Source organism: Oncorhynchus kisutch, linkage group LG5, assembly GCF_002021735.2.
Source record: "Oncorhynchus kisutch isolate 150728-3 linkage group LG5, Okis_V2, whole genome shotgun sequence".
Lineage (NCBI taxonomy): Eukaryota > Metazoa > Chordata > Actinopteri > Salmoniformes > Salmonidae > Oncorhynchus > Oncorhynchus kisutch.
This window is the reverse complement of record NC_034178.2, coordinates 14,235,698-14,252,072: the sequence shown is the minus strand read 5'-3', so window position 1 is coordinate 14,252,072 and position 16,375 is coordinate 14,235,698. Positions and strand designations below refer to the sequence as shown.

Sequence of the window (16,375 nt, the reverse complement as noted above, 5' to 3'; positions counted from 1 at the left end):
AACTGCCTGTTCAGGGGCAGAACGACAGATTTGTACCTTGTCAGCTCGGGGGTTTGAACTCGCAACCTTCCGGTTACTAGTCCAACGCTCTAGTAACGCACTAGGCTACCCTGGTGGGTCGTGGCTTGGTCTTCCAGCATGACAACGACCCGAAACACACAGCCAGGGCAACTAAGGAGTGGCTCCGTAAGAAGCATCTCAAGGTCCTGGAGTGGCCTAGCCAGTCTCCAGACCTGAACCCAATAGAAAATCTTTGGAGGGAGCTGAAAGTCTGTATTGCCCAGCGACAGCCCTGAAATCCGAAGGATCTGGAGAAGGTCTGTATGGAGGAGTGGGCCAAAATCCCTGCTGCAGTGTGTGCAAACCTGGTCAAGGACTACAGGAAACATATGATCTCTGTAATTGCAAACAAAGGTTTCTGTACCAAATATTAAATTCTGCTTTTCTGATGTATCAAATACTTATGTCATGCAATAAAATGCTAATGAATTACTTAAAAGTCATACAATGTGATTTTCTGGATTTATGTTTTAGATTCCGTCTCTCACAGTTGAAGTGTACCTATGATAAAATTACAGACCTCTACATGCTTTGTAAGTAAGAAAACCTGCAAAATCGGCAGTGTATCAAATACTTGTTCTCCCCACTGTATATAAATAATCGTTTTGATTAATAATAATACTCCAATAATAGTTTATATTATTACACACACACACACACACACACACATATATATACACACACAAACATACATGCATACATTATTAATAAATGTGACTATGGGGTGGGACAGCTTCATCCTCATTCTCCTCACCTCATGGACTTGCGTACGGGGCCAGAGATGAGCTTGACGTAGGACTTGGGGAACCAGCCCCGCTGGCCCTGCACCTCGCCGAACCACCACATGTCCTGCTGCTCCAGCACTGTGATCACGTGGCTCTTGTTGAAGTTGAGGTGGTTGTCCTTCTTGGCCCGCCACGGGTACAGCGCCTGGGCCTGCAAGCCCTCCACCTTCTCCCCCTGAGAAATGGAGGAAGAGAGAGGGGGGGTGAAACAGAGAGCGAGAGAAAGGAATGGGGAGTGGGAGAGGAAGAGTGTGAGAGAAGGAAGGGAAGTACTACAGAACCTCTATGTGCTGTTTCTAAGTCCTGCTCTTCATTCATCTGACAGTACAACCGCAATGCTTCAGGTAGAGTCAATATCATTCTCCTGCTAGGCCTAGGTGATATGTTCCTGTGCTCCTCAGAGTAATCTAAACTGAGTGTTACAATCCAATGTATTATTATTACTATTATTTGACTGATGTGTGTACTTTGTATTTAATTTAATTTTTGCATGTTGCAGGGCTCATTTGTAAAAGAGACCTCGGTCTCAATGTGACTCCCTCTTTTTAAATAAAATTGTAAAAAAATATAAATACAAAAAACGACTGTACCTGTCCCAGGACGGGAGACGGAGAGGAGCCAGTGAGGGTGGCGGGTGTGAAGGCAGAGCGCTGGCGCAGCTGGCCCCCGGGCCCGGCACTGGGCACAGAGAGAGACGGCTGGGTGGGCCAAGCGTCCCAGCCCTCCCCAGTCTCAGTCTTCTCTACAGAGCTGGTGGACGGCCATCTGAGCGGAGAGAGGCACACAGAGTTTACCAACTCAAACTCTGATTTGTCTTCAATTAATAACCTGGTGTAGGTAAGACTATGACTGAAATGGGGCGGCAGAAGGTTGCAAGTTCAAACCCCCGAGCTGACAAGGTACAAATCTGTCGTTCTGCCCCTGAACAGGCAGTTAACCCACTGTTCCTAGGCCGTCATTGAAAATAAGAATTTGTTCTTAACTGACTTGCCTGGTTAAATAAAGGTTAAAAAAAAAAAAAACACTTGTATTGCATTTTAATGTATTGAGTGCTGTGTGAGAGGAAGGGTTGGAGCTGTCACTCACGTGGTGCTGAAATCTGCCCAGTTACTAGATGCCGAGGAGGAGGAAGAGGCGGGACCAGGACCAGGGCAGGGACCGGGGGCAGGGGGAGCTGTTGCCGGGGGAGGGGTTGCCATTGGCTGGCTGGGTGGCGTGGGTGTGGTGGAGACGGCGGTGGGTGTGAGCCGTGAGGCCAGTTTGGGCGCAGCGCCCGTGGTGGCAGCACTGGCCCGCAGGCTCATGGGAACCTCGGTTTCTGGGATCTTCTCTGCGTAGTTGGCAGGGAACCAGCCCGTCTTCCCCTTCAGCTCGCCGCCCAGCCAGCCTGGCTCACCTGTCTGGGACTCGTCCACCTGGGGGGCGAAGGTCAAAGATCAGCTCACCATCATAGCACTACAGAGCCAAAGAAGACTATAGAAATGACTCAAATGAATAGAACGGATATTCTCATTTAAGTCATGCTGGGATGAGTAGGCCATATTGAGTGTACCTTCTAGTAATTATATTTCTATGCCAAGAACAACCCACAACCCCAGTTCTCAGGGATCACACTATCCATTGGACCTTTTCCTTTAACCAGCTACAGGCTCATAGCTGACAGCAGGGTTAGGATCAATTCTATTTCAAATTAGGAACATGTACTGAAAAGCTTTGTTGAAAAGCAATGGGGAAATTCCTGAATTGACTGAGTTGAAATTGAATGGACCCCAACTCTGACTGACAGAAAAGGCGAGTAGTCTGGACCAAGATACTGACGAGCCAACACAGGATTAGATTGATAAATTGTGGAGAAACAAATTAAATTAAGAGCGGTTACAATAAATCCTGTGGACTGGGGTTGCCCAGCCATGTGTGGTTATTCCTTATTTAAAACATACAACAGAGTGGTTGGACCACTTTTGGAATGGATGTTCGCGATTCACAAGACAAGTTGAATATCACCGCTTCCTTTCCAAGCATGCAGATGGTCATGAAGAGAAGCTGAGAGAATAAGAATGACAGTGGATGGCTTTGGGACTGCTTTGTTGAAGGAGTACTTGGTGAAATGGGATCAAATGTGTCTGTATGATCGTCTCATTCTCTGCAGCTTACAAAATGCCCTTTCCAGTAACCAACGTAGAGGCAAGCTTGTATAGATGTATAATCATATGCCCTTTGAGAACAAGTGTGTATCCTCCGAGTATACTGACCATATAACGGATATACAACCACAAACATGCAACCCAACGGTTAAATTCTTTAAGCGCTTATGAAGAGATGACAGCAGTTGAGATGGACACATGAGATGGACCAATGAAAGCAGGTGTTGGGATCACAAGTGAGCAGCTGATTAGACAGTGGACCTGCACTTACCCACTCCCCTTTCACCTTCAGGTAGAGTGAGCAAAGTCGGGAGAGAGTCAGGAGGCAAAAGTTAATACTCACATGCACGCATGCAGGCAGACACACACTCAACTAGGGGTCGGCATGGCCGATTAATTGGGGCCGATATCAAGTTCATATAACAAATTGGTCATTTGCCTTTTTGGAGGCCGATTATCGCCTATTACATTGCAATCCACGAGGAAACTGCGCGGCAAGCTGACCACCTGTTACGCGAGTGCAGCATTGGATGTTGCCAAGGTAAGTTGCTAGCTAGCATTAAACATATCTTATAAAAAACGAATCAATCTTCACATAATCACTAGTTAACTACACATGGTTGATGCATATAATCAATGCGGTGCCTGTTAATTTATCATCGAATCACAGCCTAATTCAACTTCGCCAAACGAGTGATGATTTAACAAAAGCGCATTCGCGAAAAAAGCACATTCTTTTGTACCTAACCATAAACATCAATGCCTTTCTTAAAATCAATACACAGAAGTATATTTTTTTAAACCTACATATTTAGTTAAAATAAATGCATGTTAGCAGGCAATATTAACTAGGGAAATTGTGTCACTTTTCTTGCGGTCAGTGCAAGCAGAGTCAGGGTATATGCAGCAGTTTGGGCCACCTGGCTCGTTGCGATCGATGTTTCTTTCTTCCTAACAAAGACAGTAATTCATTTGCCAGAATTTTACATAATTATGACATAACATTGAAGGTTGTACAATGTAACAGCAATATTTAGACTACGGGTTACCACCTGTTCGACAAAATACGGAATGGTTCCGTATTTCACTGAAAGAATCGTTTCCGGATTTGACCATATTAATGACCAATGGCTCGTATTTCTGTGTGTTTATTATAATTAAGTCTATGTTTTGATATTCGATAGAGCAGTCCGACTGTGCGGTGGTAGGCAGCAACAGGCTCGTAAGCATTCATTCAAACAGCACTTTACTGTGTTTGCGAGCAGTTCTTAGCAATGCTTGAGGCACAGCACTGTTTATGACTTCAAGCCCATCAAGTCCTGAGCCTAGGCTGGCAATACTAAAGTGCCTATAAGAACATCCAATAGCCAAAGGTATATGAAATACAAATGGTAGAGAGAGAAATAGTCGATGCGTCATAATTCCTATAATAACTACAACCTAAAACTTCTTAACTGGGAATATTGAAGACTCATGTTAAAAGGAACCACCAGCTTTCATATGTTGTCATGTTCTGAGCAAGGACCTTAAACGTTAGCTTTTTTTACATGGCACATATTGCACTTTTACTTTCTTCTCCAACACTTTGTTTTTGCATTAATTGAACATGTTTCATTATTTATTTGAGACTAAATTGATTTTATTTATGTATTATATTAAGTTAAAATAAAAGGGTTCATTGTTCATTCAGTATTGTTGTAATTGTCATTATTACAAATATATTTAAAATTGGCCGATTAATCGGTATCTGCTTTTTTTGATCCTCCAATAATCGTTATCGGCGTTCAAAAATCTACACTCAACTACACACTTCCTGGTTCATTTAGACTAATCACTTTACATAAACCTCCATAACATACACACAAATGGTGCTTGGCAGGAGTGATTGACAGCATGCCTCTCACCATGACAATGTCTCCGGGGGTGATGGTGATCTCATCGTGACTGCGGGCATCAAAGGGGTACAGCGCCCGGTAGAAGACCACCTTGACCTTGTCCTGGTTGAACCCAGTCACCGGAATCTTGTCTGCAGGGAGGAGACGAGGTTGGGAGTTAGGAACACAGGACAGGGTCACATCTTTCTCTCTCCCCCACAGAACCAGGCACATCCAAACGTTCTTAGAACGTCTACAGTAGGACCTCTGAGATTTGAAAATGTTTAGAATGGATGTCATTCGGGAACACTGAAATACTCGAGACTACTTAAAAACTGCATTAAACTTCACAGAAAATTTGAATTGTGTGAATTAAATCTACATGCATTTCCTAATAATTTATTCAGATACATACAGCACACATTTTGGTTGTCTGATTTTAATTGTCCCAGTTCGACATTGCCCCTGGTCAGTCCAGAAATCAAAGGATTTGTAAATCTGAGGTTCTACTGTATGCACGCTCTTTCAAGGCTTCTCTGTTATACATTTTATTTTTGACACGTACCGCCCGTGGGCCATGGGCTCTGGTTCATGAGTTTCCCTGGTTCAGGCTGCTGCATGAAGAGCTGGTTGAGTTTGTCCTGCATGTCCTTCTTAGTGCGCCCCTCCTCCTCACTCAAGCGCTTCATCCAGGGCTGGGGGGGTGGGGTGGGGGCCTCCACCGTGCCCTCATCTCGCCACGCCAGGCCCTCGTCAGTGGCAGACAACCTGGGGAGAGGAAAGGGGGTGTTAAGAGGTAACCTCTAAAATGACTGGATCACAGTGATGGGGCTGCATCCGCATAACCCATACAGAATGAGCGGACATAGGAGCAGCTCGCTCACACATATGGTGTCCTGTGCGCAAACACACACACACACACACCTTCCGTCTGTGAGCTCGGCGGACTTGGCCCTCTCCTGGGCGATGGCGTGGATGTTGATTTCTCCCTCCAGGTGATCCTTCTGCTTTTGCCTCTGCTGCTTGCTGTGGATCTCTCGGAGCTCCTGCAAGGCAGCGTGGGATAGAGGAGGACCGGTGAGGGGAAAGTGTGGGCGGGGTCGCCGGGACTCAACACAACACTCACATCACAGTGAGGCGTCAGCCATTTTGTGCCCTGTAAGCGCCATTATGATCCCAGCCAGGCTCAGTTACCAGATGTAAAGTCTGTGTTTAGTCTACTGCTTCCTTCCATTTAATCTCATCTCGGTGTTTTCTCCAATTAATGCTGGGCTACTACTACTACTGAAATGTAGGTGTCAGTTGGATTTTTGGGGCAGACACACTTGCACAAAACATGGCCGCCACCACAGTGCGTTCATGGGAGTTGGACAGCTCTCGGAGTCTGGAGAGTGCTGCACATGAACCACTGAGGGAGGGTTAAACAAGCCCTGGGTTACTACGGCAACACTGACACCACTGGAAGATTGCAGTGTTTCAGCGCTCCGGGGTGAAGTTTCCCTTAGGTACAGATCTAGGATCAGCTTCATCTCCCCCAATCCTAACCTTAACCTAGTAGGGGAAAATGCAAAACTGACCTATGATCAGCATCTAGGGGCAAATTCTCTCTGCTCTGGTTTGAGCACCAAATGGAAACACTACTGGTTAAAGCCAAGTGGTACCAAACAATCACAGAGAACATTCATGGCTCTGGGAGAAATCTGAGCCAAACTATGATTCTCAAAAGCACACAGACTGATATGGAGATCAGTCAAAAGAGTTGAATGGGAAATTCACAAGGATCATAGGTAGGTGTAATTCAAACCCATCGTCTCTCAAGGGTTAATAAAGTCTTAATATATAGTCTGAGCAGGGAATTAAGTTCTGAGGACTTGATTTTCCTGAATGAATTACTATCAAGATCATTAATCAGTATTAGATGCAACACCATGCAACCAAAGGTTTCACCCCCATATGTTTAGTTGGCGTGTCATCAACACATGGGGCTGGAGAGAGTGAGGTACGTTCAGGAAAGCAATATTTGTTTAGTACTTGGTTAAAATGGTGAGAGATGCGCGACTGACTGAGAAACTGTGAAGATTTATTTAAATAGTCTCACAATAACAAATTGAGGATCATTTTCATATCGCTTCAATCTACTGATAAATGACATTACCCTGTTCACTACCTTGTTCTATATTTCTTTACTGTACCAAGTCTTCAATTAGCCTATGTCTGTATGGATTTGGTCTCCCAAAATAGTAGGCCCTACACCACAGTTCACTATTAAATAAATACATCACTAACACTAGTGGTCACTCACCCAGTAGAAGGACTGTACAGCCGCAAAGCGTCGGTCGAGTGTGCTGTTTTTAATCTTGTCCTCCTGCCATGTAATTAAACAAAGGCATTTCATTTCTTTCCAATAAGACAGAGTGCCTTACGAGTCTTTTGAGAAGTGTTTTTGTGCTTTCTACAGATGTTTACTAACGCAACAAGCGTATGTCTTAATGTTTTTTGGGGGGGATTCCAAATAGGTAAATGTTGTCCTCTCACCGTAACCAAAACTACAAAGCCTGACAACTTAAAGCTCAAGTGCTCAAGGAGCTGAAAAATATAAAATTGTCATTGATTCAATTTAATAAAATGAAATAGACAAACAACCAGGTTCACGCACATGGTGGCTAACAACATCGACCGGAGCTGTGTCCCAGTATACACTTGCATACTACCTAGTGTGACCCAATTGACTCTGGTCTTGGCAACGCATACTAAATAGTATGCTAGTGTTTTTATTGGGCCCTAGTCTAGAGGGTTGAGGAGGCAATGTGAGGCTGGCATTTATTAACTCGCTGCAGGGCTACCGAGGCTAAAGCTAAAGACGCTCAAGCGGAAGGACAGCATGGCTTGCTTTGACCAGCCCTTCAAAGGAAGCAGAGGAGTGGTAAGGGGGTTGGGGTGGGGGAGCGCGGGGGGGAGGGCGTGGAGGAAGAGGAGGAGGAAGGGGAGGCAGTAGGGACACCTGCAGGTAGACGTCTATACGCTGCAAACAGGCCAGGAGGGCCGAGAGACAGTCCAGCAGCATCTGGTCCACCGAGCCCCCCTCGGACTGAAAAGAGACACACAGGGACCCCAAGGTCAAGGGTCAGATAGAACAGCAGCAGTGCCACCGAGGTCAACAACAAGGTCGTGTTCATTAGGCACCAAACAGAAAGAAACAGACTGAAAAAGGGAGGGACTACCTGCCCATTAAGGAAAGCACATTTTTGTTTTCCATTGCTTTGTCCTTAATGAACACGACCCAGGTAAACATCCAGATTAGACTCAACCCCTAGCCCTGACCTGGCGCCTTGAGTTAGGTGGCCCAACAGCCCCATGTGGCTGTGTCCGACGTCAAACCATAGCAACCCACATACAGCTTAACCATCTTTGATTCCCCAGGTTGAATCCACAGGATGTTGTGGGGAAGAGGGCCACGCTGCTCGGAAACAGCACAGCCTACCACAGGTACAGACACAGGGTGAGCCTAACATACCCATCACATTACTGAGCCCAGCTGAGCAGAACCGTACTGCACTAGGCCTGGTTACACATCCACCATAGTTGCTGGAACAGTGTTTTGAAAGGGCAATGTGAAATTGAGCCAGCCCAGTACAGTTCCGGTTGGCCCTGTAGTGTGACATGGGTCTAACTTTCTTCATCAGTTAGTAAGGCAGCTTCCTTCTTTATCATTGGGTTTCAAATCTGCTTAGTAACAGCACACTGAGTTATTCTGATTGGTTATTATTCTCCAGAGGGGTGCACAATTCTAGAGTGTCCTGCGGTGGGCAGCAGTGCTGGTGAGTGGACTACCTGTCGCCCCCTCTGCTCCTCCAGCAGCAGCTCCAGACGTAGGCCCTCTATCCGGGCAGTGTGGCCCTGATAGAACACAGCCAGAGACTGGAAGGACAGGCGAGGGCAGAGGTCAGAGGGCACGGGGAAAAGGTCAGCCAAGCCACACAGACCAGACGGGGGTTTCAGGGTGGATGGCGGGCGGGGTGACAGAGTGAGCAACAGTCAGATACAGTGAGAGAACAGTGTAAAACCCCACGTTTTCCCCTAGGTACAGACCTAGGATCAGCTCCCCTTCCCCAAATCCAAAACTGACCCAAGATCAGAGTCGACAGGCAATTTAACCCTACTCCACTACGCTGGGGCCCTGATATGGTATGTGGAGCAATTAACAAAGTTTTGGTTGAAAAGAAAGGACTAAAGTACTGAGATCACATTGAAATTAAAAAAGGGGATCATCAGACACACAAATCATCAAGCCCTCTGACAGTCTTGGCTCCCCAACACACACACACACAAAAGAGATGCAAAGGTATCATTAGGCAGAAAGAAAGTTCTGGAAGTCAGTGTTTTAAAATGGTCCACTATCAACTGTTAAACTGAGCACATGGGGCAAATCCTAACTTCCATTTTATAAGTCAGATCTTCATTTGGTCTCTTATTGAAATCAATGCATGGTGAAAATTCGACCTATGTGGTAGTTAGGATTCGCCCCTATGAGAAGAACTGTAGCCAGTTGTTGGTCACTTCTTGTCTGTGCTCTGTGGGATAGGTCTATCCACTGGGAACATGAGACAGGGCACTCTAACCCTGTTCCTGGAGAGCTACCATCCTGTAGGTTTTAACTCTAATCTAGAGCACCAGATTCTAATAAGTAGCTGGTTGATAAGCTGAATCAAGCTAGTCACAACTGGGGTTGGAGTGAAAACCTACAGGAGGATAGCTCTCCAGGAACAGGGTTGGAGAGACCAGGGCCGGGGATCCCGATGGAACTTAAAGCTTCCATAATGTTTTAACGAGGCATCGTTCCTATAAAACGGCTGAAGATTGTCACATGCTTTTCCCAAAACACCACGTACAGAGAATGTCCATAAGCGCGTCGTTGGAGCATGTGTCGATACTGATCGAGACGAAAGAAAGTCAGCGCTGCTCTCGGATCATTTTAGCATTAGAATTATTCCACAATACTGACAACAGATCTGCACCTAGAGAGATATCCTTTTGTGACTAGGGGGCAGTATTTTCATTTTTGAAAAAATAATGTTCCCGTAGTAAACGGGATATTTTGTCAGGACAAGATGCTAGAATATGCATATAATTGACAGCTTAGGATAGAAAACACTAACGTTTCCAAAACTGTAAAAATATTGTCTGTGAGTATAACAGAACTGATATTGCAGGCGAAAGCCTGAGAAAAATCCAGTGACTCATCTTTTGAAAGCTCTGCGTTCCAATGCGTCCCTATTGAGCAGTGAATGGGCTATCAACCAGATTACTTTTTCTCCGTATTCCCCAAGGTGTCTGCAGCATTGTGACGTAGTTTTACGCATTTATGTTGAAGAATACCCGTAAGCGGCTACATTGCGCAACTGGTCACCTGATGGCTCCCAGAGTGATTCTCGTGTAAAATACAGAGGTAGCTATTATTCCAATCGGTCCTACTGAAAAACCAATTGTCCTGGTGGATATATTATCAAATAGATATTTGAAAAACACCTTGAGGATTGATTATAAACAACGTTTGCCATGTTTCTGTCGATATTATGGAGCTAATTTGGAATATTTTTCGGCGTTTTCGTGACTGCAATTTCCGGGCGATTTCTCAGCCAAACGTGAAGAACAAACGGAGCTATTTCGCCTACAAAAATAATATTTTTGGAAAAAAGGAACATTGGCTATCTAACTGGGAGTCTCGTGAGTGAAAACATCCGAAGCTCATCAAAGGTAAACAATTTAATTTGATTGCTTTTCTGATTTCCGTGTTAAAAACTGAGATGTGATCTGAGATGACAGGGTGATTAACAAAAGGCTAAGCTGTGTCTCAATATATTTCACTTGTGATTTTCATGAATAGGAATATTTATGTCCGTTGCGTTATGCTAATTAGTGTCAGTCGATGATTACGCTCCCGCACCCGGGATGGGGAGTCACTAGAGGATATCATCCCCTATGTGGCTGCAAATATTGAGGTTGTTTATTCTAATGCCAACCCTATCATAATGCACTAAATCACAGATTTGGTACATCATTGTGCACATGTCACACAGCATGAAATAAATTGAGACAAAAATTATAGACATTAGCATTACAAAATAGAACTCCTTGATTGAACATGAAATTGATTTGAATAGCTTGATTGAAATATAGGCAATAGGCCTAAGTAGCCTATACTAATCTTCTTTTAATGCAGTCATCTCGGTGTTCATTCAATTCATTTTTATCCTTCGTTTGTTTGTAACGATTGACAAACCGTTGACAACTTTCTATTTTGTAGTCAACATCCTTCTGAAGTTAGCTGCGTTCACGGAGTGACAAAGTGACGCTTGAATGCCAACGGTTTTGAGAAACAACCTCCTACGAAGGTTCTAACGATGAACTTAGCCTTGAAAACCGGAGCCCTGGTCTGTAACCTAGTAAGATGAGTGGTTAGTGAGTAGTACTACCTTGAGCTGGGTGTTAAAGGCATCTATCTCCAGCAGCTTGGAGCGGGTCTCTCTCTCCACGGTGTCAAGCTGTTCTCTCAGCTGCTGCCGACTAGACTCCTTGACCTCCAACGCCTTCTGCAGCGACGACAGGGAGTCTCCTGGACAAGGACGGGGTTGTATTTATTAGTGCCCAGTGTAGCAAAAAATGTTTGCAGCAGAAAACTAAAACAAGCATTTCTTATTGGACAAGTTCGGCTAGCCCCTCCCCGTTTGGCCCGTTCATTTTGAGCCTAGTGAATATGACCCAGAGAGCAAGCGCCGTATCGGTTATTATAAACCGGGTGGTTCGAGCCCTAAATGCTGATTGGCTGAAAGCCGTGATATATCAGACCTTTCTAATTCCGTTGGTAACCAGTTTATAATAGCAATAAGGCACCTAGGGGGTTTGTGGTCGGTGGCCTATATACACACACACCATGGCTAATGGCTGTATCCAGGCACTCCGCACTGCGTTGTGCATAAGGACTTAGCTGTGGTATACTGGCCATATACCACACCTCCTCTGGTCTTATTGCTTAAGTATAGTAGGGCAGTCAGTATTTCCCTTAGTTTTGTTTGCAGGTGGGTTACAAAGGCAACAGTTTGTCAATTAAAACTAATAGGCCAGATTATTTGATGCGGCGCTAGGTGGGGGGCACTTCCACACCTATACTATAAAGTGCACTACTTTTGACCAGGGATCTGGGAGACGGTCTCTGTAGAAAGATGTGCGGAGGTGAGGAACAGTACTTACTGTGCAGGCTGTTCTGTTGAACCTGTTTGAGTTGTTCGTTTAGACACTGTTTGTCAGGGATCAGCCTGCCGAGCCACTGCTGAGAGTCCTTGGGGAAACAAACAAAGCACTTAATTCAAATCTCAGTGCAGTTATCACAAAAAGTACTATTTTGTGGGTTATAGTCCATAGGCTATAAAGGCCTGGGAAAATTGTGTAATTCAAATAAAGGCAGAGAGGAAGAGGCAAATGTCAGGCTACTTTGGTGAATTTGCAAGGTAAGACATTGCGAGATGCAGATTACAAAAACATACGAGCACGTTTCTGCCTGCCCCACCTCTCCATCTCTCTCTCGCTCTCCCTCATGCTGGCCTGCCTGCCTGCTCTGTCTGTTTGCTAATGATCAGATCAAACTTTATTTGTCACATCCCTAATCTGTAGAGGGTTTGGGTGGAGGATATGCACCATAATGTCTCTCCAGAGATGCTCAATCGGGTTAAAGTCCAGGCTCTGGCTGGGCCACTCAAGGACATTCAGAGACTTGTCCCGAAGCCACTCCTTCATTGTCTTGGCTGTGTGCTTAGGGTTGTTGTGTGGTTGGAAGGTGAACCTTCACCCCAGTCTGAGGTCCAGAGCGCTCTGGAGCAGGTATTCATCACAGATCGCTTTGTAGTTTGCTCCGTTCATCTTTGCCTCGATCCTGAATAGTCTCCCAGTCCCTGCTGCTGAAAAACATCTCCACAGCATGGTGCTGCCACCACCATGCTTCACCCTAGGGATGGTGCCAGGTTTCCTCTAGACATGACGCTTAGCATTCAGGCCAAAGAGTAATTTTGGTTTGATTAGGCCAGAGAATCTTGTTTCTCGTGGTCTGAGAGTCTTTAGGTGCCTTTCGGCAGACTCCGAGCAGGTTGTCATGTGCCTTTTACTGATGAATAGCTTACCCAGATCTGTGCCTCGACACAATCATGCCTCGGAGCTTTACCGACAATTCCTTCGACCTCATGGCTTGGTTTTTGCTCCGACATGCACTGTCAACTGTGGGACCTTATATAGATAGGTGTGTGCCTTTCCAAATCATGTCCAATCAATTGAATTTACCACAGGTGAACTCCAAGTTGTAGAAACATCTCAAGGATGATCAATTGAAACAGGATGCACCTGAGCTCAATTTCGAGTCTCATGAGAAAGGATCTGAATACTTATGTAAATAAGGTATTTCTGTTTTTGATTTTTTTAATAAGATTTGCTAACATTTCTAAAGACCTGTTTTCACTTTGTCATTATGGGGTATTGTGGGTAGATTGCTGAGATTTTTTATTTATTTAATCCATTTTAGAATACGGCTGTAACGTAACAAAATGTGGATAAAGTCAAGGCACCAGTCAAAAGTTTGGACACACCTACTCATTCAAAGGTTTTTCTTTATTTGTACTATTTTCTACAGCATAGAATAATAGTGAAGACATCAAAACTATGAAATAACATATATGGAATCATGTACTAACCAAAAAAAGTGTTAAAGAAATCCAAATATATTTTAGATTCTTCAAAGTAGCTACCCTATACCGTTACAGCTTTGCACACTTACTGGGACAGTGAATCATTTCTTCTTCTTTTGGCTCTAGAATAATGTATAGTGTCATTTTGGAGTCCCTTTTATTGTAAATAAAAACATAATATGTTTCTAAACACTTCTACATGAATGTGGATGCTACCATACACTACGGATAGTCCTGAATGAACCGTGAATAATGATGAGTGAAAAAGTTAGATGCCTAAATATCATCCCCCCCCCCAAAAAAAATGCTAACCTCCCCTATTATTGTAATGGTGAGGGTTAGCATGTCTTGGGGTATGACATAAAATGCTAACCTCCCCTGTTATTGTAATGGTGAGAGGTTAGCATGTCTTGGGGGTATGATATAAAATGCTAACCTCCCCTGTTATTGTAATGGTGAGGGTTAGCATGTCTTGGGGGTATGATATAAAATACTAACCTCCCCTGTTATTGTAATGGTGAGGGTTAGCATGTCTTGGGGGTATGATATAAAATACTAACCTCCCCTGTTATTGTAATGGTGAGAGGTTAGCATGTCTTGGGGGTATGATATTAGTGCGTCTGTAACTTTCTCACTTATCATTATTCACGATTATCTGTAATCATGGTAGCATCCACATGAATGTATAAGTGTTTAGAAACATATTCTGTTCTTATTTACAATAAAAGTTACTGAATGTACACAACATTATTCACAATTCATTTCTATTGGGCACAAAATAATCTGAAAGGCAACCAAAACCAGAAAATGCATGGAACAAATATGAAGTCACAAGCTTGATGTAGTCATTGCGTGCTATGAATATGGGACCAATTACTTAACCTTTGACTACTTTAATATACATACAGTGAATGTGTCCCCAAAATGAAAGCTGACAGTCTGCACTTTAACCTCATAGTCATCGTTTGATTTCAAATCCTAACCTTTGGAGTATAGAGCCAAAAGAAGAAACAATGCTTCACTGTCCCAATAATTATGGAGGGGACTGTATGTGTTACACAAGGTGTGTACGTACCTGCAGCTGCTGTTGGAGGTGGGTGATCTCAGCGATGCGGACCTCGCGGGTCTTGTTGGTGCTCTCGATCTCATGCCGCTGGGCAGACAGGCGGAAGCGGATGTCCTGCAGCTTGCCCTCCAGCTGGCTCTTCTTGTCGTTCTGGGGAGGGAGGGTGAAACTAATTATCATACCTTATTGTCTTTTCTTCCAAAGAACAAAGTAAAGACAGTTATGATGGTGTGTGTGTGTGTCTGTCTTTACCAGTGCCTCCAGCTCTAACTCCAGGGTCTTCTTGCGGGCTTTGAGCAGGACAATGTTCTCCTGCTCTCGGTTCCTCTGGGTCAGCAGCTCCTGCCGGCGGTTCCTCTCCCACTCCAACTGACGCTGACGCTCCATCTCCCGCTTTGCCGCCTAGCCCGAGGAAACACAGAGGGAATGTTATACTGTATACGCAGAAATAGTGCAGAGCCAGCCGTGGTGGAGTGGTAACACTTCCAGGTCTGCGCACATATTCAACTTCCTGCCGGAGACCTGGGTTCAACCCGCGTTTCCACCTTTTTCTCTACACCCGTCTCCCCCTGTCATTAAAGCAACACAATAAGGAGAATGAATTTACAAATCTTAAAAAGACAACGTAATAGAATTGTTAATACACACACACACACTGCATTGGTTCCTGTGTTCTTCACTTTCCCCACTCTCCCCCTCCACCTCTCCAGCCCCCTCTCTTGATCTATCCTCGCTGTCCTCCTTACTCCCCTTTTCCACCTCCTCTCCTCACCTCTCTCCTCTCAATCTCCTTGCGTCTTTCCTCCTCCCGCTGCCTCTCCATCTCCCTCTGCCTCTCCAGCTGCTTCTCCAGCTCCTGCTGCCGCCGCCGCTCCTGCTCGAGCCGCTCGCGCTCCTTCCTCTCCTGCTCCTCGCGCTCCAGCGCCGCCAGACGCTCCTGCTCCTTGCGCTGCAGCTCAAGCAGGGCCTGTCGACGCTTCTCCAGCTCCAGGTTGCCCCGCTCAAAGTTCTCCCGCTTCCTGTCCTCGAAAGTCACTTTGGGGAGAGAGAAAGAAAGAGATAGGAGGGGTCAGAAAGAGAGAGAGAGAGAAAGAGAGAGAAATGGAGAGAGAAATGGGGAACATATTTTGCCCTGTTGCCAAATTTTCAGGGGCATTTCTTGGAAAACTGGGGCCATTTTTATATACCTGTTTATATCTAAAAAGGAGCGTTTTGCTGTGTTTAAAGGGATTGGTACATACATTTTTGGACTTTAAAATTGATGATACATAGCCATTAGATTCGAGAAGAACATAGCTCCCAAGCATTTTGGTTTAGTTCAACTGACGCACCACACCCAAAACGTGAGCTCGTTTTGCTCCATTGTTCATTAACAACGTAATTGTAAACAAACACTGCATAGCTTCAGATCTATCACTTCGAGCCCATGGACAGTCAGTCACCCATAGCTCGGTCTATGAATTTAAGAGTGGTTACGTTTCTCCAGCTTCTGTTTCTCGCTCTCCTGCTCCTCTTCGGCCTCCTCTTGGACCCGCTGGTCAGTGGAGTGCAGGCTGGTGACAGACACCCCGCTACCACTACGTACCCTCCTGGAGACGGACATCAGACCACAGTCAGAGCAGCTCACTAACCTACAGCACCTCATATAGGGCATGGGTGAGCAGGACCAGGGGTTTTTCCTGACCGTGTGACTTAACCAGGAAAAACTCCTAATGGA

General features: G+C 45.0%; 1 protein-coding gene across 6 annotated transcripts in view; it reads right to left on the bottom strand.

Annotated features, from left to right (window-relative positions):
* Positions 1–16,375, bottom strand: part of itsn1 (intersectin 1 (SH3 domain protein)) — a 65,470-nt gene that overhangs the window by 22,485 nt on the left and 26,610 nt on the right. For 2 of the 6 annotated variants that reach the window (XM_031824533.1, XM_031824534.1), the window contains 14 exons: positions 16,135–16,247; positions 15,431–15,693; positions 14,911–15,060; positions 14,668–14,808; positions 12,112–12,199; positions 11,337–11,476; positions 8,695–8,781; positions 5,788–5,909; positions 5,429–5,631; positions 4,894–5,015; positions 3,261–3,275; positions 1,932–2,260; positions 1,436–1,610; positions 815–1,020 (listed from right to left, as the gene is read on the bottom strand). In XM_031824533.1, the coding sequence (XP_031680393.1) occupies positions 815–1,020; positions 1,436–1,610; positions 1,932–2,260; positions 3,261–3,275; positions 4,894–5,015; positions 5,429–5,631; positions 5,788–5,909; positions 8,695–8,781; positions 11,337–11,476; positions 12,112–12,199; positions 14,668–14,808; positions 14,911–15,060; positions 15,431–15,693; positions 16,135–16,247 (2,154 nt within the window). The remainder of the gene's footprint in view (positions 1–814; positions 1,021–1,435; positions 1,611–1,931; positions 2,261–3,260; positions 3,276–4,893; positions 5,016–5,428; positions 5,632–5,787; positions 5,910–8,694; positions 8,782–11,336; positions 11,477–12,111; positions 12,200–14,667; positions 14,809–14,910; positions 15,061–15,430; positions 15,694–16,134; positions 16,248–16,375) is intronic. The other 4 variants (XM_031824537.1, XM_020482675.2, XM_031824535.1 and 1 more) reach the window with 3 other exon arrangements.